The sequence below is a fragment of the Callorhinchus milii genome, unplaced genomic scaffold (genome assembly GCF_018977255.1).
Source record: "Callorhinchus milii isolate IMCB2004 unplaced genomic scaffold, IMCB_Cmil_1.0 Scaffold3, whole genome shotgun sequence".
In the NCBI taxonomy this organism is placed as follows: Eukaryota; Metazoa; Chordata; class Chondrichthyes; order Chimaeriformes; family Callorhinchidae; genus Callorhinchus; species Callorhinchus milii.
Genome location: NW_024704744.1, coordinates 31,947,038 through 31,973,000, shown reverse-complemented (window position 1 = coordinate 31,973,000; position 25,963 = coordinate 31,947,038). Strand labels below are relative to the sequence as shown.

Genomic DNA, 25,963 nt, shown 5'->3' with positions numbered 1-25,963 from the left:
GACATTAATTCAAAATTGACTGAAGAGAACAAAGAAGTGAGTAGTTGTTAGGAGTGCTAAGGCAAAATGGAGGGAGACATTAAGTGGGGTACCTCAAGGCTCTGTACTAGGACCCCTCCTAACTACATCAAGGTAGTTAAGTTTGCCGATGGCACCAAGGTGGGGGAGAATTATAGAATCAAAAGAGGCAGCAGAGGTCTTACAAAGTGAGCGTGATAGGCCAATGACTGCTAAATTGTGGAGTCCTGTAGCTCAGTGGTTAGAGCACTCGCCTTGCAAGCGAGACACCTGGGTTCAATTCCAGGCAGGGCGAAATCTTCGGCAAGTTTCCTTACTCCACACGCCTAATAATAATCCCTCCAAAAATAAAACAATAATAAATTGGTCATTTTCAATCCACCACTGTTTGTGGGACACTGCTGTGCGCAATTGGCTGCCGCGTTTCGCCCACAAATATACAGTCAATTCACTTTACAGCATATTCTGTGAAGCGCTTTGAGACGTCGAGAAGATGTGAAAAGCGCTATATCAAATGCAAGGATTATTATTATTATAAATTAATTTCAATACAAGTAATGCATGGTACTACATACTGGAAGTTGTCCAGGGGTACACATACTCCATAGATGAGGCAACAATAAATAAGGTATAAAGGATGCTGAGCTACATTGCCAAGTCTGTTGAGTTCAGATCCCCAGAAGTCATTATCAAACTGTACGGTGCTCTGGTTAAGCCACATCTGGAGTACTGGTATAGTTCTGCTTGCTACCAATTAGGAGAATTACTCAGACCCTAGAGACAGCGCACAGAGATCAACAGGATGATCGCAATTTTGGAGGAACTAGCATAGTTCATGCATAGAGGCATAGAAGGGTACCTTCTAGAGGTATATAAGATTATAAATGGAATCGAGAAAGTAGCAATACTTTAAAATAGACCAAAGGGCCTTCTCTTCCCCCCACATTTGTTTATACGTATTCTGACATTTCATCTCCTATATGTCACTACATCTGGTTACTTTCTGTTCCAAACTAAAGGGATTATTTTTTCTGAAGTATGTGCACAGCTCCATGTGAAAATATGACTAGTCTGAGTTCAAGGTTTATAAACAACTGCCATTTCAGATCCGTGTAGTCCTGGGCTACTCAGGTAATATCACACAGGGAAGCAGTACATACATTCCATTTGCTTCATAGGGGCCAGTGTTTCAGATTAGCATGGCCTTATCTGGACCTACCTGACTCTGGAAAGCGCTGATCCGTCAGGTATGCAGCAGTGCCCAGGGAATGTTAGTCTCCTGCTCAGTGATGGTTAAGAAAATTTGAATAATTGCTACTTTTAGATAGCGACAGAAAAAACATCAATAAATCCTGATTTGCTCCGCATTTGAACTCTGCTTTCTTCTCAGAGACAAAAGGGAATGTCTGTGTCATTTTATCAGAGGAATGTTAATCTATAGTATTGTTTTTTCTAGTCATTTGGATGAATTGCATTGTAAAATTAACTAGATTATTAGACTACAGTTATATGAATTATCACTATTATTTTTAATAATAAGAATAATCTTGCATTTGATGTTGTGTAATCACATCATCAAGATGCCCCAAAGTGCTTGACAGGATTTTACTGTGAAGCGTAGTATTTGAAGGCAAGTGCGACATCCAATTTGAGCACAGCAATGACCCACAAACAACAACAAATTGTATTTTAGTGCCTTTCATATCAGGAGGATGTTCTAAGCCACTGGATATTCTAGGGTTTGCACCCGAGCAGGGTATTAGATTTGGGAGAGGTGAAGGAAAGAGATAGTGGCGGAGGCGTGCAATGTTAAAGGTGGGGGGAAAGCTGAACAGGTTAAGAGCACAGGTGGGGAGTTTAACCGACAGTTAGTATTCAAGCAAGACACCGAGGTTCTGCACTGGTTCGGTGAGGTGGAGTGTGCATCTGTGTAGGTTAATACTGTCAGTGCCTGAGGTGTGGAGGTGCTGATGGCAGTCAATCAGGTGGGCTTTGGTCTTGTTGACGTTCAATTGTAGAAAGTTAGCTCTCATCCAGGATTTGATGTCTGACAGGCAATTGGTCCTGAAATCAAGGGTGGAGGCAACAGGTAAAGTTGGGTGTCATCCACATACATGTGGAAGTTAATCCCACGCCTATGGATGACATTGCAGAGTGGGAGTATGTAGATATGTAAGAGGAGAGGTCCGAGTTTAGATCCTGAGGAACACTGCATGTGGGAAAATAACCTCCTAAATTAGACTGTCAGGCAACACAAAGTTTACATTTATATAGTGCCTTTCAGTTTGGGAGAAGGTCACAAAGCATTTTACAAAGACTGAGTGGGGACCGGAGCTGGTTTGTAGGAGAGCTATACAAGTGTGGGACAGGAGGAGAAGGCATTGGCAGATCCGAAGTGGGGATGTTGAGATAAGTAAGATTGAAACTAGGGAAGGACAGAATCGTGAAGGTGGAGTTCAGAGGAAAGGCGGTGGAGAAGGGTAGAATGGTCGGCATTGTCGAAGGCAGCAAAGAGGTCAAGACGGATGAGTAGGCAGAGAGAGACCTGGTCACAGATGGAGACAACCATGAAGTCTAGACCTGCGTAGAATTCTCCTGTAGCCAGTCTTTTCTTAGCTGGTAACAAAGTTAAATAATAATTAACAAAATCTACTAATGAGTAAGTTTGCATATAGTTGATAGAAGTTATGGAAATTGTTGGTTCTGTCATGAAATTTCAAGCAAGCTGTACGTGACCTAAAGTGTGAACTGTACCAAGTGTGAGCTCGAAATCTGACCAGTTTACAAAGTTATCGGTTGTGCAATCATTCTGAATATTGGCAGACAATTGGGATTAATAAGCAACTTCGGAAAAGGCACGCAAATCCCTTGTGAAATACGATTATTTTACTGTTGGCAAAGATTCAATTGTTAAGTAAATGGTTTAACTGATTAAATTAGACTGTGAACCCAGCTACAGTTCAGTGTACATCGTGCACTCAACTTGATAACACCAAAGCTGCAGCTTTTCCACATTCAACTGTCCTTTCTCCTGCTGCAAAAATGGGCCTTGGTTACAGTGTTAGAGAGTAAGTATAGTATTTAAATTATTCTCTTCCCAAAGCAGGATGTATAAGTTTGAAATTTATTGGATGTTTAAGTTCCTATTTTTAGTTTGGATATTTGCATTGCTGCTCTTTTCTATTTGACAGAAGTATTTGTTCAGCAGTTGAATTCATCCACGCAATGGATGGATTCAACTGCTGAACAAATTTATTCTTCCTGAATAGTTAGTGCAGACAGCGTCTCTATGCTCATCGTAAGGTCTGATAAATGCTGTGTGACTACAGGTGATTGAAACTCAAATTGTGTTTTGCACTTGCTTGCATATAATCTACACCTGCATCTATATTACAAAATATCTACAGAAACACCATTGCTTATTTTGAAATGCAATAGTAGCTTGAATTGGAACTCTACGTTTGGTGGGAAACTGACCTCCTAAATTAGAGATGTTCAGGCAACACAAAGCTTACATTTATATAGTGCCTTTCATGGTGGGAGAAGGTCATCAAGCACTTTACAAAGACTGAGCAGGAACCCAAGCTGGTTTAAGTAATTAGCACGTAGGAGAGATATACAAGTGTGAAAACAAGATCTACGTACTTGACAGAGCCGAAGAGGCCATGATTTTGGAAACTAGAATATGTTCTGTGTAGTCTGAAATAGAAATCTGTTAACAATGACTCCTGAGTTGGTTGCATTTGGGGCTGATAGACCAACCTCAGCTGGATATATAATAAGAAATAGTAATCCTTACATCTGGTATAGAACCTTTCATGTTGGGAAGATGACTCAAGACATTTCACAAGATTTTACTATAAAGTGGAGTGACTGTTTTGTGGGTGAATGCAGCACAGCAACATGCATCATGCAGTGATCGACATCATTAACCGACATCATTAACTGTCGGTTAAACTCCCCACCTGTGCTCTTAACCTGTTCAGCTTTCCCCCCACCTTTAACAATGACTAATTGTATTGGGGATTTTGGCCAGGACATTGGGGGAAACTCCCTTCTCTTTTTGAATGCTATGAAACTTTCCAGTACTTTATATTGGTAAGCTTTGTGGTTGCCAGAACCATTGATTATATCACCTTGAGGGACACCGAACTTCTGATCTTAGATGAAATTCACATAAAACTGTTTTCTGATGCGATGGAAGCTTTTCCATGGTTCTAGTAAATAGTGTTTTTTGCACTTTTTTCAAAAGGTGCCTGGTTTGTGCATCATTTACCTTCCTCGAGTAAATGTAAGTAGGAACAGATTGTGAACTGTAGGTGTATTTCAAGTGGTCTCCCATTATGTTTGCATTTAACCAAGTTTTAATTTGTTCAGTGTTAGATGCTGTCCCCTAGTGGACTTTACAACAACAACATGGATTTATATAGCGCCCTCCATGCCGGATGGCGTCTCAGAGCGCTTTACAGTAATGGATCCCGGGGCCGAGCCAGGGGGAGGGGGAGGAAGGTGACCAAAGGCACGGTCGAAAAGAAAGGTCTTCAGCAGAGACCTGAAAATAGGAAGAGAGGGGTCGAGGCGAAGGGAGTGAGGAAGGGAGTTCCAGAGCCTCGGGACATAATGGCTGAAGGCACGGCCACCAAGGGTGGAGCGGAGGACTCGGGGGACAAGGAGGAGGCCAGACCTGGAAGAACGAAGGCAATGGGCACTGTTTTGAGGAGAGAGGAGGTCAGAGAGGTAGGGAGGTGCAGAGGAGTGGAGGGATTTGAAGACAAGGGTGAGGATCTCTCCCAATGTCTCCCAATTCCAGGGGCATCTTTACTAGTGACAAGTGGTTAACTGGAAACGTCCAATGAACGTGTTTCTTGGTGGATTGGCCCTGAGGTGAAATGATCAGTGGGTGGGCCTGAATGTTGATAGATAAATATTTAAAAAATGCCAAGTTTTACAGGTCAACTAAAAATGTAATCTACAGAACTGTCCTAAGACCGTAGCAGATAATGTAATGTGAATGAAACCAACGGCTGATAAATATGATTACTTATTTTATATGAGAGACTTCACAGGACTTGTCACTGATGATTGGGGGTGTAAACAAAACTAAGGATGTGGATTAACACCTTGTATATGACAGAGTGATTATCCAAGACATGAAAATGTTAATTGGACACTGTCTTCCTTGGCTATTTGTCTTCTTCCTTCTATCTTCATCCACCCTTACTGGGATTAAACTTTTCAATCAAATTATGCATGTAGTGTAGGATAGCACAGAAATGTATAAAATGGGAGTTTAAGCGTGTGGCTATTCTGTTTGCTCACACACATGAGAATTGGAGAGAAGTAGGTTTTAGAGAGCGAGTAGGGAGTGAGAGAGTCAGGTGGGAGGAGGTAAGAGGATGTGAGTCTTAGAGAGGAAAGAGAGAGACTATCAGGGAGGGGGAAGAGACTCTGAGGAAGAGAGAGAGAGAGACTATCATGCAGAATACAGAACTCTATTTTGTCAAATTATACAAAATGTTCTTTTTGACTACTATATAATAATCCTTGCATTTGATATAATGCTGTATTGCACTTTTTGCTCCCAAATATATCCATGAAAATGAGGTAGGGAGGGGTGGGGAAGGTGTCGAACTATAATTGAGGTTGCTTTATATTCAAAACAATGTAATAATTTATATTCATTGAGTTGATATTGTTTTAATCTATAACAGAATCCATAAAATGTCTATTAATAAGTATATCTTTAATTTCTGCTATTTCACTGTACTGTAAAAGAATGTAAATTTTAAGTTCAAAATAGTGAAACCATACTGTCAATTTTGACCGCGTACATGAGTACAGTAGATGAGACTATTACAAATAGCTTTGCACATTGAAACACGGTAGTCTCATATGGAGAATACTTGAAACAGTTGGTAAAATAAAAGACGAGAAACTAAATAAATTTCTATTTCCTCTCAATGTTTTCACCAAGTCTATACCTCTGCCTTGGCTAACGTTTCCTTCCCAAATTCCAGGGTAGATCACCTGTATGCATTCTTTGTTCAGTGGTCACCAGACTTATATGGAAAAGATGCAAAAGACCATGGCTTTGTAGTTGTTAACAAGGATGAACTGGAGGTGATTGATGACTTCTTTAGTGCCCCAATTCCAAAAAGTTGGGAGGTAGGTTTTTAATTTTTTTTAACAATTCAGTATTTAATTTTTGAATATTCCTTTTATTATTTAAACGTCCAAAAGCCTAACACTTCTGTGCTGTGTTTCAAATAAATGTACTCATAATAAAGCTGTCACTTCCAAAGAATCCTAAAATTGTATTGGGTACATTGTTTTTCACACATTATCTGTTAAAAAATGTGTTCCACCCAGATTGTGGTATTGCATAGTTAAAATAACCTTCAGAAGGAAAGCATTTACAGAGTGATTATCTTACTGTTTAAAAGCATACTGTTATGCAAAACGTTTCTGTGCACAACTGTTAAAGATTAATTTAAATAAATAAATCCCTAAGAGCTGCACCTTTGTTTATATTGGGTTAATCCCTAAAAATGTCAGTTAAAAACTTTTATTGCAGGCATGTGCTTCAAACAACCATGGATCCTTGATTTAAAACAGGCCATTTCTGTGAAATTAGCAAGTATCTCTGGAAAAAAGATTAGCACAAAGGCATCGTTACGTTGGTATAATGTGGAACAATCTGCCTGCATAAATGTAGGGCAAATTCTGATTGCATAAGTATGTTTGCTCTCCTGGTCATGCAGCTGTGTTCAGCTCGGAGATGTGCTTGAGTAGTCCAGTCTGCGAATTGTACAACTAATAGAAAATTGAATTTAAATAAATATAAAAACCTCAGTATCTGTATACTTTTATGTTGCAATTAAAAGTAGTTGTGTGTGTAAGATGTTAGTCTGTGTTGCAATAGCTATTAATTGGAGAGATTCAGCAGTGTAGGGCAGGTCCTTGCATATCTTGTAGCAAGGGTCTGCAGCTGGGGATGATAATTAGCTCTCAGATGCAACTTTGAAAGAATAAAATGTAAAAAGAAACCATACTGTCAACTTGAAGCCTGTTTATCATGTTGGAACCTGAGTCTTGCCTTCTGAGGGAGGATTCCAGTAATTTTAGTATAAAACATAAATGTTCAAAGGGTGTTCAGAGAGAATTTTAGTTTGTGTTGACCTGCGGTTTTAGGTGGCTAAACATGAAAAATGTAGGATGTGTTTTTGCATGTTCAATGAAACGACATGTTGCAACGTTTGAAAAANTGCATGAAATGGTGAGTCAAGAAATTGGAAACTGAAACTTTCCAGTATAATCTTATCTCAGCGTTAGTTACTTACCCTGGGGAAAACTAAAGTTTCTGTTGTCGATCTGACAAAACAGGACAAATGCATAAAACAAACTGCTGTAGTTTCTGTTGGTATTCCTTCCTCATGTAGCATTGTAGGTTATTCTGTGGCATTTAGCTAAATTGTTGCATAATCACACTCCAATGGAGCATGCACTTTTCTTGAACTTTGTTACAATTATTTCAAAGGAAATAAACACTGATATGAATATTTTATTTTTCAATGAAAATAACTAATTATGGCAGGATCATTAATACATGTATTCAAATGAACAGCTTGTGTGAGTTTTAAAAAAAGTATTTTCTTGGCATTTATTTCTATTAATAATTTTTTATGTACATGTAATGATTACATTTTTAAAGGATTATTTACAGTGCATTAATAATAATCCTTGCATTTGATATAGCGCCTTATCATGTCTTCAAGAAGTCTCAAAGCGCTTCACAGAATGAAGTGAATTGACTGTATATTTTATGGGCAAAACTGAGCTACTGAACCTAAATATGTCATATGTCTGGATACTTTGATCATTTTAACTTTAATACAATAATAAATAGGATAAAGCAAATCCTTTATTTTGCTACAATACCTTTTTAGAAATTTTAGATTGCATGTGTAAATCTAAATGATCTGACCATGCTTTTGCTCAGCATCCCTTCCCCCCTACCCTCCATTATAATTGTTAAGCATTTGAGACATTCATTCTATGTGAAAGGTTTTCAATAAGCGCAAGTTGTTGTTCATAACACCTGTATAACATACCGGTGATTGTCACAACATGTGGAGGAGGAAGAGCAACACCACCTCCACCGCACAAAATGATTATAGTTATTACTCACCACAACACAAAACAAATTGCATGAGTAAAATTCTACCTTTTTCGGTATGCAGCATACTATAGTGAAGAGTTTAGATAATTGAATCTAAATAGTTTAAAAGTCTGTTTAGTTCATAAAATCAGTTTGTTAACAAAAGGGCAGATCTTTCCCCTGATTATCCTGTGACAGATGTTCAGGAAATACACGTAATTGTTGACTAACTTCCCGTATTGGGTCTAATCCGGGGGTGTTTTCAGTTTGAGAAATCGAAAGTTGTTTGACGAATGGAAAATCGAAACTGTATTGCAACTATCAATCATATAAAGCTTAACAATCTAGTAAGTACTTACCACTCTCGATGATAGTCCAGAGCTGTGTGGAAGTGCAGATGCAGTAATGAGAGGTCCTAGGATACCAGCTAATATTAGAATTGTGTACAAGGCAAAGGCAAACGATGGGTCATATGTGCAGGTTAGGTGCTGCTCTTATTTTTATGCTTGTTCATTTTGAATTGGTATTCATTTTTTTTAGAACGGGAATATTATTCTAGGTAGAACACTATAAGGAAGTAATTTTCTGTTTATCTATTAAAAAATGTTTTCATTTAAAAAATGTGCTTTCATATTTTGTAAAAGACTACGATTTTATTTCATTCAATTTGGAAGGAAGCTTATTTTACTTGAATTCAGCATTCATGTTGAAACAAAACTGGTTACATACATACGATACAATTTACATTTATGTAGTGTCTTTTACGTTGGGAGGTCATGTCAAAGCGCTTCACACAACTGGCTGGGCACTTGGATGGTGGAAGCTGAACAGGGTAGGGAGGGGAAAGATGGCCTAAAGCATGGTCAACAAAGTGGGGGAGGGAGTCAAAGGGACTCTGGGATGGAGTTCCAGAGAGCAGAGCAAAATTGCTGAAAGCTCATGTGCCAATGGTGAGCCAGACAGGGAGGGGGACATGAATTAGTCCAATGTTCACCAAACAGACAGATCAGTCAGGGCCATTCAGTAGGAAGATTCAACCGTCTTTAATCATTAATTCTTTAAGTTACAATTTTAAAAAAAGGAATATTATATATCCTGTAGTTTTTTGAAAGTTATTTGAAGATTTAAATTAAGTGTAGAAATAATAGACAGCAAAATAGGTGCAGTCATCTTGATCCGAGTGAAAAACTTCAAAGGAGAGGTGAAGGCTGAATAATACATTGAGTTTTGTATTGGCTTCACGAGCTGGAGTGAGCAACTAAGGAGGTTGAAATAATTGGAATATAAATTTTCAATGGTTGTTCCATGCAGCTGAAAGGTAGATGATATTAATCTGCAACAGCAACTTGCGTTTGGTGTCCTTCAAGCAAGTAGCATCTTTGTGGAGTCCTGTAGCTCAGTGGTTAGAGCGCTCGCTTTGCAAGCGAGAGACCTGAGTTCAATTCCAGGCAGAGGGCGAAACCTTGGGCAAGTTTCCTTACTCCACACGCCTAATAATAATCCCTCCAAAACCAAAAACAATAATAAATTGGTCATTTTCAATCTACGACTGTTTTGTGGGACATTGCTGTGTGCAATTGGCTGCCGCGTTCGCCCACAAATATACAGTCAATTCACTTTACAGTGTGTTCTGTGAAGCGCTTTGGGACGTCCTCCCGACGTGAAAAGCGCTATATCAAATGCAAGGATTATTATTTTTATATCTTGGAGTGTTTGATGTAGGAATTTTTATAGTATATGTAGTTTTAGCTACTGTGAGAAATCTATTACAAATTTAGAAATTTGTCACATTAAGTCATTATTCAATAATTTGTGCTAATATATGTTTAGAAATAGAATATTGTAGTTCGGGTTTTGGCAGATTTAAAATATGCCCCTCTTATAATTTAGTTCTTGTTTTTTATTTTAATCGGAAAGCTAGCGATTGCTGAAAATCCAATAAATGTATTTAATGTTACAGATCATCACCATTAAAGAGGCTAAAAGGCGTCAGAGTGTTGGCAGTTTTTATGAGGAAGAGGCAGAAGATCTCCAGCCTGTGCTGACAGATGTCAGTGATCTCTTGGAAAGATTGCACATTGAAAAGGTAAAAATATTTCACTAGGATGATGAGGGCTAAGAAATTATAGTTCTAGTTTATAGTTATAGTTTATAGTTTCACGTCCTCCTGACGTGAAAAGCGCTATACCAAAATGCAAGGATTATTATTATTATTATTATAGTTCTGTCAAGAGATTTTAAATTAGAATTGTTAGAGCAGAATAGTTTAAGTGGGAATCTGATAGAGATTTTCAAAATAGCGAAGGCTTTCAGAGACAGTAACGGGTCATAAATTGAAGATTATTAACAGAAAAAAAGGATAATTATTTTTTTTACACAGAATTTGGAATACTTTACCACAAATGGCTTTTGAAGCAGCAGCAATAAAAGGGAACAGGATAACTACTGGTGACTAATATGGGAAAATAGCAGGAGAATAAGTTTTAGTGGTTTGAATGGGCACCTAGAACCAGCACAGACCCAATAGGCTGTGTGCTATAAACTTTCTATAATATGTGAACCATGACGCTGTTACCCTTAGTTGGATATTTTCAGTGCAGAGATACTTATTCGTTTTGAAATGTGTTCCTCTTTCCAGCTTGCACAATGCCTTCCTGCAAGAACACAGGGATATGCATGGCAATTAATGTACAGTACAGCAGTTCATGGAACAAGCTTAAGAACAATGTACCGCTGCTTGGCAGCCGTTGATAGTCCTGTTCTTCTAGTAGTCAAAGACATGGATAATCAGGTAATGAAATGAATACATTTTCAGTTGTAAAAAGACAGGAAAAGAGAAAAAGCAAAGTTTTTTAAAAATGTTTTTGTGTTTACAGGTATTTGGAGCTTTAGCATCGCACCCTTTCAGATTAAGTGACCACTGCTTTGGTACAGGAGAAACTTTCCTTTACACATTCAATCCAGAGTTCAAGGTAAACTTTGCGTCTTGGATGCGAGGGTAGTTGGGAGATGTTCCTACATTGCAAAGAATAATCCTTCTCATATTCATTCACTGAATAAGTTTCAGAATGTAGTGGATAATGCTGTAATATGGAATCTGAATACAGCTGGTAGCCCTCTAATTCAGTATGTTTAATGCTGCAACCTAAATAAACCATTCTTTATCATGTGACTATAAATTGAATACATTTCATTTTCAACAGATATTCAGGTGGAGTGGAGAAAATTCGTATTTCATTAAAGGAGACCGAGATTCTTTGGAACTAGGTGGAGGAGAGTATGTATCCATTACACTAGCTATTTTGTACAAATATTAATGTGGTTTCTTTTGACAAATGTTGTGCTTGGGTAGTTTGAGCAGATATAATTTGTAATCTGAATTCATATGGTGTGTGTTATTGGAATGATCTTATTGCAACCAGAGTTATAGTAGATACATGAGTTCTGTCAGACAGAACCACACTGTGACCCAATTGCTTTAGAAGTAGAGTATGTTAGTCTAGACCAAAATGTGTGTTTAAGCCTTAATGTTCTACATTCTTCCCAGTCAACCAGTTTGCATACAATTATGTATAGTCGGGCATCTAACAGGTACATCGAAGTACAGTACTTCAGTTAGGTAGGAAGGGGAAGTGCATATTGTAAGGAGAGAAAAAGGGATATATTATAACAAAAGCTTTTTTTTGTTCCATTTAAATATATTCTTAAGAGGTAGTGAACTCTGTGACTTTTATAGTCATCAAATTGCTGGGAAAGAAGATAGTTTTTCCACTTTTTGCACTCCTACAGTCTGAAATAAGAATAAAGCACCTGTGCATTTGTATCAAACTCGTTCCCAGAACATCCATTCTGCATTAATGTGACACAATTTAGACTTGAAACCATTGAGAATTGTGTTGACAATGTATACTTAGTCACCTTTCAGTGACTAAGTATACTGAAGCTAAATCTGTGTATTTATTGATTCATATTTACAAGCTGGGATTTGAATCCATTTCCCACAATTGAAAGTACAGGGTTTTTAATGTACTTGTTGACTTTGGTAGACTTTTTAATAAAACAACTGTGCTTTAAGCACAATAAAGATGGTGAATAATGTGCAATGACTCTTTTGAGAAAAATTATATTAATTTCATTGCAACTAATATTGTTTTTAAATTTGTGTTTTCAGTGGGCACTTTGGGCTCTGGCTCGATGCAGATTTATATCGTGGACGAAGCAACCCATGCAACACATTTAACAACGAAATACTGTCAAGAAAAGAAGACTTCATCGTGCAGACCATTGAAGTGTGGACTTTTGTGTAAACCTGGCTGACCTTTTATTAGTCGGACCAGAATTTTCTGTTTGGAGCATTGGATGGTTGTGATAAGCTAGTTGCCTTGTAGTGTTCAGCGTGGCAACCCACTCTGTAAAGGAGCATGTCTCTGAATGCATAAGCTTATTCCTTTCAAAGCTGTGAGGGAAATTGCGTTGAACAAGTCTCCAGAAAGATGACAATTTGCTGTGTGTTTTGTCATACGTTAACCATGACCCACACACCTTCTGTGCAATAGGAAATTGGTTGAATCGGTGGAATGTTTTTGACCAATAAAAGCATTTTGGGTATGAACAAGCAAAAAGAGTTTTGTCTGACAGATCTAGTTCTTTTAAAGTCTTACATACTATATGATAGATCAGAGTGAAAGCTATGAGCTGCTAGCATTGCCAAAGCTATAGCACAAGACAGTGCTATTCATTTCTAAGGAATATTAATGAAAACATTTAATGGCAACATAATGCATGTAAAAGGCATGTCCAATATTCTCAAGCTAGTCGTTCAGTTTTTTAATTGTTTTATCACGTTTACTTAAAATCCTGACTAGGATTTTTAAAAATATGTTCTGCGGAATTGCAGACCTATTTCTTCTTCTTAGAAAGAAATTCCTTTGAAAAGGGAAGAACAAATTGCAGTCTATGATCCTGGAAAAATGGATTGAAACTCTACGAGGGTTGTTATAATGTTGTTGTACTTAATTTGTTTATATTTGGTTTTGGCTGTGGATTAAATGTTTTACTTACCCAGAGTTCAGGGTTGCAGTTTGTATCGGTGCAGGCACTGAATGACACATTTCAAGATTTTGTTTACATTTATCAAAACATTATGTAAAACATTTGTTTTTTGTGTACCCATTTTTTTNAAAGTTCTCAGTTGAAAATTCCATCGTCTTGGGTTAGGAAAGGAACCATTTGTAATGCACAAAGGGAAGATCATAGTACTTTGAAAGAAGTTAGTATCTTCAGCACTATGCACAATTTGAATTGTAAAGAATCAAATCTACATGATATCAATACATAATTTGCACTTCATCTTCAATCAATTAAGGTTGTACAACTAAATGTAATGCAAAAAAAATCACCTGTTCGATTTCTAGATTGTCTATGTAAAGTGGTTGAACAGATTTTAAAGAAGCTACGTCAAACTTTTGAGAAGGCTAACAAGCTAAAATGTATGTTCTGTAGATTTGATTTTTTTCTGGAGCATGTGGTTTAAATTGTGGTAGAAAATAAACGTGTTTCCATAAGGCACCATGTTTACTTTTAATTCTTACCAGAGATCAGGAGTTAGAAATAAAGAGCAGTGCATTTTAAATGCAAATCAGATGTTTGCGTTTGTCCCTTCCTTGTCTGTCTTCAACTCATACCTGAAGACCTTCTGCTTACGCCTCCCTGGTCTCCACCCCTCCTGATCCCAACTCCCTGCTCGTGTCCAAATCCCTGACTGTCCAGCGCTTTGGGATATCCTCCCTACATGAAAATACAAATGTAATTTGTCGTTCAACTGTGCCTTCGGTCACTTTTCCTGACACGGAATCGACCTCCGCCACTGCTAAGCACCTGAAGATGCTACCCTACTTAAAGGGTGCTAGTTAAGTGCAAATTGTTGTTTTGCAGCTAACGTTCTGTTTGCTGTTGAACTGCTCTAGCACAGTTTTAAAAATTGCTAAGTATGGCATCAAATATTTACCAGTTTTGTTTTTCTACAGTTCAGTATTTGTTGAATGCTAGCCTACAAATCATATTGTTTAACACAGTCGGCTTTAGTGTATCAGAGTAACCAAAACTGTCTGAATGCAGTGAGCTGTGAATGTCATTAAGAAGCTATGCACTGCAGCACTGTTACAGTATTTACAATAAATCAGTGTACTTCAAATAATGCTGAACCTTGCAGAATTGATGTTTGTTAGGAGCAAAGAAGCATGAACTGATTATATCCATTTACTGAACACACAAATCTGACTTCTTCAAGTGCAGTCAAGTGAGAATAGTACTTTTATATCTCTTGTAAAGTACCTTGCAGGCAGATTTTCAATGAGGTACGAGAATATTATATTCCCCTACTAAGTATTGAGTACAGTTAGAATATATCTAGCATGTTGTATTAGCTTTATCTGACAATTAAAATTGGTATTTTTTTTATATATTGTCCTCTAGAATTGACTTTTTTTTGGTGAGAAGTCTCTTGACATCTGGAAGTCCATCACCATGCTTAGTAATAATATAATAATAATAATCCTTGCATTTGATATATTGTCTTATCACATCTTTGAGACGTCTCAAAGCACTTCACAGAATATACTGTAAAGTTAATTTATATATTCACTATATATTTTGTAGGTGCACAATAGTGTCCCACAAACAGCCATGGATTGAGTGACCAAACTATTGAATTTAACAACAACAACACGATTCCATTTATTGAGCGCCTTTCACGTCGGGAGGACGTCCCAAGGCGATGGACAGTTGGGTCAGGACCCGAGCAGGGGGGAAATGGTCAGGGTGAGGGGAGGGAAGGGAGGGAGCGAGGAGGGGGTAGAGAGTCGAGAGGGGAGCTGAAGGCACGGTCAAAGAGAAAGGTCTTGAGACCGGCCTTGAAGGAGGAAAGGGAGGAAGCGGCGAAGGCACTGGGGGATAGAGTTCCAGAGCCTAGGGCCTGAGAGGCTGAAGGCCTGGCCACCGATGGTATGGCGGTTGGGGCAGGGGATGTGGAGCAGACCGGAGCCAGAGGAACGGAGGGTACGGGCGGGTAGGTAGGGGGATAGTAGGTCGGAGAGGTAGGAGGGAGCAAGGCCGTGAATGGCCTTGTAGGTGAGGATCTTGAATTCGAAGGGATTATTACCCCCAGAAAAGCCGTCCGCCAATCGACTAACAACTGGGTTCCTACTTACTGCTAGGTAAACAGGCGTATGGATTAGGGAAACTGCCTAACGTTTTGCCCTGCCTGTGAATCGAACCCAGATCCTCTCACTTGTGAGGTTAATGCTCTAAACACTAAGCTGCAGGACTCCACAGTTAAACCAGTTGAGAATAACGAAACCAGACTTAAGAATTCCACTTAAGATTTCCCCACTTATTGGGGAAATCTTTCTGTATCTAAAAATGAAATACGTATGCTTTCCAGAGTGACACATCCTACTTACCTTATTCTGGAAAGTATTTGACATATGTTGTCAAGATCCAAGGAATAGGAACCCCAGATGTCCGTTGGGGTACCCCTGGGGTTTAGCCGGCTAACACTGCTTAGTTTGTCATTGAGAGCACTGTCTGGCAAGCATGTTGATCTAGGACCACCCTAGCTGCTAACGCTTTGACTTGCAGGGTTAACAGGAGCTGAGTGGGAAGATTTCATGTCTTCTGTGACAGGTCTACCCTTCAAGTACTGCTGATGAGCCAGACTGGCTGGGCTGTTAGCATAGTACTGTGGACCCACCTGGTTCAGAACCAATCTGTTGGAGAGGATTAACCTGATTCTGACATTCCGTTGCCGCTGAGTGATGGGAGCGGCCAAGGTGGTAGGGTTGAGGGAGGTTGCAAATTAAGCTCAGGATTGAATTCGAGGACAAAATCTTGAATTTGATCTGTTGGGGGGTGGGGAGCCAGTATAGCTGCATCAGAATGGGGTGATAGGCTCACAGAGCAAAGAATTTTGAAGACATTCATATGATACACTAGAAAAGGACAGAATGGTGGAGGTGCAGCTGGGAGGAGAGATGATTAAAACTCCCAAGGCATTACATTGAATAGTCAGGTGGTCTCACAATGTCCTGGTCAAATTCACCAAAACAGATTAAGTTTGTTATTTCTCATTACCCATTACCTCAGTGAGGCATTATTGGTGCAGATTAGCTATTGTATTTGTCTATAACCATTATAAGATTTATTAGTCCTGTATTTCCTAGATTTGCAAGGGATATTACTTCAATATCTCCATAAATTGTTAAGATTATTTTTGTCACAAATGTTTTATAAATCGTGCACTGGGATAATGTATTACAGTATTATTTTTCAAGATAGCAGAGTATCTTGATTCCATATATACCAAACACACAGCCCTTGCTTGCATGCAAGATTTAGACCTACCAGAATGCATGCGTGTCATACGTGCGTGTCCAAATGCAGTTACATTTTTAGAAAATAAGGCTTGAGGAACAAATGGTTAGCTGTCTGTTTCAGACAGAAACCCAGACTCTGATCATGATTAATGTGATGTAGATAGAAAATTAAATGCTATACTTCATAATAATTCCTTGGGAACTTTAATCAGCACCAAGGTTAAGATTCAATTGCTTGTGAGCCGCCTAGTGGTAAGTGGACACATCAGCACCTGGAGTACACGAGTGCAATGTGCTGCGTTGTCGGAGGTCCATCCTTAGCCTGAGAAGTTAAACTGAGGTCCTATCTGTCTGTGCAGGTAGACATTAACAATCCCACGGCATTATTCAAAAAGAGAAGGGAGGTTATCCTGGTGTCCTGGCCAACAATAACCCAAATAAAATTAGTCACTCACTCAATTGCTGTTTGTGGGACATTGCGTTCACCCACAAAATACACATAATATATCCTGTGAAGCACTCTGAGATGTCTTGACTATGTCATAAGGTGCTACATCAAATGCAAGCATTATACATTGCACTGATCTATGAAAACTTAACTCCAATCCAAATGCCTCGGAGCAGGTTCTAACATGTCAATGTAATAATATACACGGGGTTCCCCGGAGGAGACAAACGTGATGTGCGTGTTCAGCACTATCGTGGTCTATAATTAAGGTAGAATCCTTGGGGTCCAATGTTTTACTCGTCTGCTGTTTGCACTCCGTTTTTGCTTCTTTTTCCTGAGCTCTTGTCCTTCTGGCCAAATCCATCACCATCCTACCGTCAAGTGATTTGGGAGATGCAGATGTTTCATCCACAAAATATACAGTCAATCCACAGTATATTCTATGAAGCGCTTTCAGACGCCTGAATATTCTAATAATCCCTGCATTTGATATAGCGCTTTTCACGTCTTCTCGGCGTCTCAAAGCGCTTCACAGAATAGACTGTGAAGTGAATTGACCGTATATTTGTGGGTGAAACCCGGCAGCCAATTGCGCGCAGCAGTGCCCCACAAACAGCCGTGGGCCGAAGCGACCAATTCATTACTTTTTTTAAAAATGTTTTTTTTTTGAAGGGATTGAATTACCACCTGGAAAAGCGACCCCAGTGATGTGACACCGCACTGCATCAAACACCAGGTTTATCATTATCATTATCACCACAGTGTGAAGGGCGCTGTGCAGAGCACAGAGCAACAGAGCCCCACCACAACATCGAGCTCTCGGCGGTTGATTGCTGGGGGTGATCGAGCTCTCGGCGGTTGATTGCTGGGGGTGATCGAGCTCTCGGCGGTTGATTGCTGGGGGTGATCGAGCTCTCGGCGGTTGATTGCTGGGGGTGATCGAGCTCTCGGCGGTTGATTGCTGGAGGGTTGTCATGGCGACGGACGGGGTGCAGGTGCTGGAGGCTGAGGCCGGGGCGGCGGGGCCGGGCTGTGAGGCCGGGGCGGCGGGGCCGGGCTGTGAGGCCGGGGCGGCGGGGCTGGGCTGTGGGGAGCCCGGGGCCGGGAGGGAGGCCAAGGCGCCCAGTGAAGCTGTGAGCGCGGAGGACAGCGGCCTGGACCACAAGTGTCTGTTCTGTAAGATCGGCAACGAGAAGGAGGCGGTGGAGCTGCTGCACCTGGTGAGGCGACAGCGATCCGCAACACCGCACATACCACAGCAACACCACCACCACATACCACAGCAACACCACCAGTATATACTACAGCAACACCACCACCATATACCACAGCAACACCACCACCACATACCACAGCAACACCACCACCACATACCACAGCAACACCACCAGTATATACCACAGCAACACCACCACCACATACCACAGCAACACCACCAGTATATACTACAGCAACACCACCACCACATACCACAGCAACACCACCACCACATACCACACCACCACCACATACCACAGCAACACCATATACCACAGCAACACCATATACCACAGCAACACCACCACCACATACCACAGCAACACCACCACCATATACCACAGCAACACCACCACCACATACCACACCACCACCACATACCACACCACCACCATATACTACAGCAACACCATATACCACAGCAACACCATATACCACAGCAACACCATATACCACAGCAACACCACCACCATATACCACAGCAACACCATATACCACAGCAACAACACCATCATATGCTACAGCAACACCATATGCCACAGCAACACCACCACCATATACCACAGCAACACCATATACCACAGCAACACCATATACCACAGTAACACCATATGCTACAGCAACACCATATACTACAGCAACACCATATACCACAGCAACACCATATACCACAGCAACACCATATACCACAGCAACACCATATACCACAGCAACACCATATAGCACAGCAACACCATATACTACAGCAACACCATATACCACAGCAACACCATATACCACAGCAACACCATATACCACAGCAACACCATATACCACAGCAACACCATATAGCACAGCAACACCATATAGCACATCAACACCATATACCACAGCAACACCATATACCACAGCAACACCATATAGCACAGCAACACCATATAGCACAGCAACACCATATACTACAGCAACACCACCACCATATACCACAGCAACACCATATACTACAGCAACGCCACCACCATATACCACAGCAACACCATATACCACAGCAACACCATATACCACAGCAACACCACCACCATATACCACAGCAACACCACCACCATATACTACAGCAACACCATATACCACAGCAACACCATATACCACAGCAACACTATATAGCACAGCAACACCATATAGCACAGCAACACCATATACTACAGCAACACCACCACCATATACCACAGCAACACCATATACCACAGCAACACCATATACCACAGCAACACCATATAGCACAGCAACACCATATACTACAGCAACACCACCACCATATACCACAGCAACACCATATACTACAGCAACGCCACCACCATATACCACAGCAACACCATATACCACAGCAACACCATATACCACAGCAACACCACCACCATATACCACAGCAACACCACCACCATATACTACAGCAACACCATATACAACAACACCACCACCATATACAACAACACCACCATATACTACAACAACACCATATACAACAACACCACCATATACAACACCACCATATACAACAAAAACAACATCACCATATACAACAACATCATCACCATATACTACTACAACAACATCATATACTGCAACATCATCATATACTACAGCAACATCACCATATACAACAACAACACCACCATATACTACAACAACACCATGTACAACAACACCATATACAACATCACCATATATAACAACACCACCATCATATACTACAACAACATCACCATATACTACAACAACGTCATATACTACAACAACATCACTATATACAACAACAAATCACCATATACAACAACAACATCATCATGTACTATAACAATATCACCATATACAATATCATATACTATAACAATAACAAAATCATCATATACATATCACCATAAACAGGATTAGCATATACGGTATCATCATATACAATAACACCATATACAATATATACAATACCATCATATATCTATGATATTAATAACATAATGTAACTTAATAATATCCTAATAATGTAACAATGCACTAATATAAATATAAAACACCATAATACTGTATGTTCACAGTATTAATAACACAATATAATACAATAACATCTAATAATATAAAATATATGTTTATAATATTAATAAAATAATAATATTGTGGAGTCCTGTAGCTCAGTGGTTAGAGCACTCGCTTTGCAAGCGAGAGACCTGAGTTCAATTCCAGGCAGGGTGAAACCTTGGGCAAGTTTCCTTACTCCACACGCCTAATAATAATCCCTCCAAAAAACCAAAAACAATAATTAAATTGGTCATTTTCAATCTACGACTGTTTGTGGGACATTGCTGTGCGCAATTGGCTGCCGCGTTCGCCCACAAATATACAGTCAATTCACTTTACAGTGTGTTCTGTGAAGCGCTTTGGGACGTCCTCCCGACGTGAAAAGCGCTATATCAAATGCAAGGATTATTATTATTATTATTATAATATACCAGTATATGTCAGTTGGACCACCCTGACCTGTGTCATCATTCTGTCAATATGTCGGCTGCATTTTTATTTATTTATTTATTCATACGTATGACTCACTGGCCACTCTGGATAACACTGAGCTCTTTTCCCTTGGAATGAATTATCCGGAGTTTACTGTGCATTTAGTGAAGCACTGAGGCATCCTCCCATGTGAAAATAGCTATATCAGATGTAAGGATTCATTATTTTATTTCATATTGGGAGGAGGTCTAAAAGCACCCACTTCATCTTGGGGGATTGGAACCCAGGATAGGAACCGGAGAAATTCTCTTTTTGTGTAGTACCATGGGATCTTTAACATCGACCTGAACAGACTAACGGGACTTTGATTTAACTTTGAGTTCCAAAAGACGGCATCTTTGAGAATGCAGCACACGCCCGTATTGCACTGGAGTGACAGCCTAGACTGAGCCCAGTCCTGCCTGAGACTTTAACCCACGATCTTCTGACTCAGAAGCAAGACTGCCACCAACTGAGTCAGGCTACCAAACCAAAATAAGAACATCACAAAAAGCCAAGGAGAAAGGCAAAACTCCTGTACAGCCAGTAATTAATTTTGTACAAAAATAATAAATTTTGTAAGAGTTTACCAACATGCCAAATTGGCATCAGGTGACAATACATACTTATTGTAACTAGAATAACTAGTCCAGAGATGGGTGTTCAATCTCATTAAAGTGCCAAATTTGTAATTACAAAAACTGTAAGATTGGTCTGTTTTAAAAGACAAAGGAGTTTATAGAAGTTATTGAAAATAATGCCGTTGATCAAATTTTTGTTCAGGATGACCAGTTTGCCTGTTTTAAGGACGTCCGACCAGGAGCACCCCATCACTATCTTGTGGTGCCAAGAAATCACATAGGAAACTGCAAAACCTTGAAGAAGGAGCATGTATCTACAGGTGAGACTGGCAAACTGTTAACTAGTGTTGGTTTAATTAAGGTAAAGAATTAGGGATTAAGGTAAGGGTTGTGAAATGTTTTACTATCACAACTGATACATTTACTGTACTTTATCACATTTCATCCAGACTAAACCAGAGTTTTTTAGAAATCTATTAAATACAAAAACCATGTTTAAGCAAGTATTTGAGAAAAATTTAGAAAAAAAATGCTATGTAAGAAAGCAAGGAATGATAAATGTTGATTTGGTTTACCACTCTTCCTGATACCATTTAATAAACCTGCCTTATCATGACTTCCACCCTACAAATATCTCCTGGGGTAAGGTATTCTATTAGACCCTAAAAGCGAAAAGCGATCTGCCAATCAACTAACAACCAGGTTCCTACTTACAGTTAGTTAAACAGAGGTGTGTGGAGTAAGGAAACTTGCCCAACATTTTGCCCTCTGTGATTGAACTCAGGTCTCTCGCTTGCGAGGCGAATGCTCTAACCACTGAGTTACAGGACTCGGTGATCAGAGTTGTGCATCATCACCAAGTTAAAAAGGTAAAGATAGTATTTGAAAAGAATATTATATTGTTGAAGTTCAAGGTGTAGTCACTATGTTAATGTCCTCAGAAGGCAAGACTCAACAATAATTCTGGGAGAACTTAATCCACCAGAAAAGTTCCCAGTTCAGCTACAAAACCTGTGAACCTTCGGACAGATCTCAATGAGACGTGAATGAGCATTCTTGCTCTAAAAGTGATAGCTTGATACTTAAAAGTTGGATGCCACTTGCATTTACCAGAGACTGCACAAGTGTACGTGAGGAAAGCAGAGGAGCAATGGGGGGAAATTAGTGTGATAAAATCTAATCAGAGACAGCATCATCTGCAAGATCTTTAGAAGAGACAACACGAGATCTTCTGTTACATATAATCAAAATATTCTTAACCAGTGAAGCATATTTGTTAACAAATGTAGTTTTAAATTTTGTTTTTTAAAAAGATGAAAATTGTGTCAGAACTGCAGGTCTTCATTGTTAGAAGAGGATGGGAGTGGGAGTGGGGCATTGGGCAGCAGAATTATCGTATCACTGTTTTCGTATGACCAGAATGTGACAGAACATAAAATGAAAGAGACCTGCATTGAACTGGAGCTTTAGGTTTACCAGTTCCTATTTTTATATATCGGTATAAACTGTTTGCTACTCTGATATGCATCAGTGATTCTTAGTTTTAATTTGTTAAAATTCTGTTTTATTGAACAGTTGAAAAGATGGTGGAGGTTGGAAAATCTGTACTGCAACAAAAAGGTTTCAGTGACTTGGCTGATGTGAGGTAGGTAAAGCACTGTGAAGGACAGTAATTTGTGCATTGGCAAACACAAACTAGTGTTCCGAATGAATTGGTATCTTAACATTTACCTATGAACTTTCAGTAGCACTGCAGCAATATAAACGTAAAATGTGGGCCAGCTAAAATGGTGCCATTTGTTACATATGAGGCTATCAAGACTGATAATTTATTGAATTTGTTGACAGGCTGGGGTTTCATTGGCCCCCATTCTGCTCAATGGCACATTTGCATCTGCACGTCCTGGCTCCAGCCAGTCGCATGGGATTCCTATCAAGAATGGTTTATAAATCAAATTCTTACTGGTTCATAACGGTAGGTAATTTCTTCCTATGAGATTGATAATTTGTACTAATTTGTGGAAATCTGTGCTGCTGTGGGGGGGAGGGGAAACAGAAAAAATAGAAGGAAATAGATTGAGACTCTCCAATGTTCTTCAGAGGACGTTTGAGAGCCAGCAGAAGAGCAAACTTTGATGCTGGTTTGGATTTAAATCCAAGTGCAAGAGAGGAAAGATCTGTGTTCTAAACCTCTGCAATATAAGACCCTACAAAATACTTTTGATTAACAAATTGCTAATTACCCAGTCCAACTTGGTATGTTAGGGCTATTTGGGTTAATTGAGCTGCACCACATTTTATGACTTGGATTTCAGATGAATACAGAAAACTTCAGAAAATTTGACTCTGGCTTAACTTGTCTCTGGCCACTTAAGTCCCTTGCTGTCAATATCCCAGCTACTTCCCATGCAAAATATTAATAAGTGACATCACTTTACTTGTCACTCACTTAATAAGTAACGAGTCGCAATCTAGAATTTTTTGTAAATACAATGTAAAATTGATTGGATAATTTGTCCTAAAAGATGATGTCTTGCCTTGCCGAGGCCTCTTGCTCTATCCTGTGACTGGTGCAGGTGCTCAGCAGAGGTTGGGTGCAAATGCTCAGATGTAGCGCAAAGGTCTCTGGTATTGGATTTATCCGGAATTCACCGTACATAAAAAATAAAATTTCCTTTTATAACTGTCTGAATGATCAGAATATTGACTTGTTTTTGTTCTCTTGAAGGTTGACCAGTTGATTGAAAGATTAAAGTCCCTCCCAGGAGACAGCAAAAGCTAAATCCATCCAGTTAAATCCTTTTGGATAATTCCAGACAGTTACTTCATGTTTTAAGACTATTGTTGATTGTTTATCTGTTTGAGTTTATTTAATTGTACAATGTTTCACAAATGTCTCTGGCTTTTATTGTAATTGAAGAGTGGCCTTTTCTGTATTTAATACAATATGCACTGTTATGCCCACATAATCCTCTTTCAACATTTTTCTAAGCTCTGTTAAATCTGGACTACCAAAATGTAATACCTTGACGTTGGACAATGTCACTAAATTTAGCCGGACCAGTGATGGTTCATTGATAACTTTAAAAGTTAGAAAAAGTGAAGAAGTTCAATGAGAAGATCATTTTGTAAGTCATGTTTAAGTGAAATACTCTTATGAGAAATATACAATTGCACCAACTTTAGTATCAAACAGTTACAAAGAGGTTCTGTAAACTTTTAATATTAATAATAATAATAATTTAATATTACTGCATATGAAATATTAAAAATTTGGTTATCTAGAACCATTCACGAGACTGCTCATGTAGTTTTATCTGTTTTAGTTCCATTAGTTCTCCAGGTAATTCTGTAAGTCACACTTCTAACGTATACTATGGTTAACAGATGTAACGGCTCCAAGATGCTACACTATGAAGGGCGATATATATTCATTCTAACATTAAAACTAGATCCATTATTATAGCATATTTGTGCCATTTTGAACAAAAGTGATGTCAAGTCCTAACTCAAGACTTTTGTAAATGTATTGTATGAAAATTAGAATAAGCATTGTGCCATGCATAATACCTATACCTCAACAAACAGAACTGAGTGTTTGGGACTAAATATCCCCTGTCAGCCTCAACTCTGTCCTCTTTCATACATAGACTCAGACATTCTGTATCCTGTGTTCTGTAGCTTGACCATCCATATTGCCAAGCTCAAATATGCCCCTGACTTATTACTACTGTTCCTATTATTCCCCAAGTAATGGCATCCTTTAGCTCATCTCACAACCAAGTACCATAACCATGGTGAAGTTAAGCCAATACCTATTAATTCACCATTGGAGAGATCACATTATTCTTTCTATCCTGTACTGATCCCTGATTCACATGCTAGCTAGCTTTTCTTTAAAACATAAAAGGACAGATTAAAAACAAATGTTTCCGACTCAAGCTATAATTTGTTTTGAGAGATAATTTTATTGCACCTTAATTATTTTGAGTGTTGTCCCATAACCTGCTCTGCTTTTATTGGCTGAGTGATGTATATAGGAATGACATCTGGGTCAGCACTTTTACCTTACATAAAACAGGATTTTTTTATGGGAGGGCGGAAGGGGGTGTGTGGCATGGTTACAAATCTCAAACTTGGGATCTTTAAGAATGAATATCTTGTACCATTATCTTTCCTGGTTTTCATTGCACTCTTGACTGCAAGTTCAGAACAGTTGCTGTTTTATCAGTGCCAGGTTATGGATTCAAGTTATAAAATAAAAATCATACCCCATTGGTCCTTGCCATATACTCTTGCGAGATATGTTTAAAATAATTGATTTGTTTTTGATAATAAATTGATAACATTAATATTGTTCTCATGTCTTTTTGTGTTTGATTGCTTACTTTCACATGCAAATTATTGATGTAATTTGTACTGTCAGTGTACTGTCAAGGTAATCTATCGGAAGACAAGGAATTAGTGCAGAAGAAGTTTGATTCAAGAAGACCTTTCAGACCACCTTAGCTCTTCATATTAGCCCTGTTGTATAATGTCCTGGGAATCAGCAGTTCTATGGTTACACATGTAGGATGACTGCTCCAAGAGTAAAATTAAATTACTGCAT

General features: G+C 39.1%; 2 protein-coding genes across 3 annotated transcripts; both read left to right on the top strand.

Annotated features, from left to right (window-relative positions):
• The first annotated feature begins 2,999 nt into the window (after positions 1-2,999).
• Positions 3,000-13,744, top strand: LOC103182305 (nuclear receptor coactivator 7). 2 transcript variants are annotated; one of them, XM_007899270.2, is made up of 7 exons: positions 3,000-3,086; positions 6,036-6,183; positions 10,137-10,262; positions 10,815-10,967; positions 11,053-11,148; positions 11,380-11,453; positions 12,348-13,744. In XM_007899270.2, the coding sequence occupies exons 1-7, from the start codon at positions 3,061-3,063 to the stop codon at positions 12,481-12,483; spliced, it is 759 nt and encodes a 252-aa protein (XP_007897461.1). In that variant the 5' UTR covers positions 3,000-3,060; the 3' UTR covers positions 12,484-13,744. The 2 variants fall into 2 exon arrangements, with proteins under 2 accessions (XP_007897461.1, XP_007897462.1); XM_007899271.2 differs by lacking the exons at positions 3,000-3,086; positions 6,036-6,183 and adding an exon at positions 8,523-8,656.
• A 4,226-nt stretch (positions 13,745-17,970) lies between these two features.
• Positions 17,971-25,706, top strand: hint3 (histidine triad nucleotide binding protein 3). The gene is made up of 5 exons (XM_007899314.2): positions 17,971-18,216; positions 21,557-21,674; positions 22,930-22,999; positions 23,203-23,329; positions 24,083-25,706. The coding sequence occupies exons 1-5, from the start codon at positions 17,971-17,973 to the stop codon at positions 24,134-24,136; spliced, it is 615 nt and encodes a 204-aa protein (XP_007897505.1). The 3' UTR covers positions 24,137-25,706.
• The last annotated feature ends 257 nt before the right edge of the window (positions 25,707-25,963 follow it).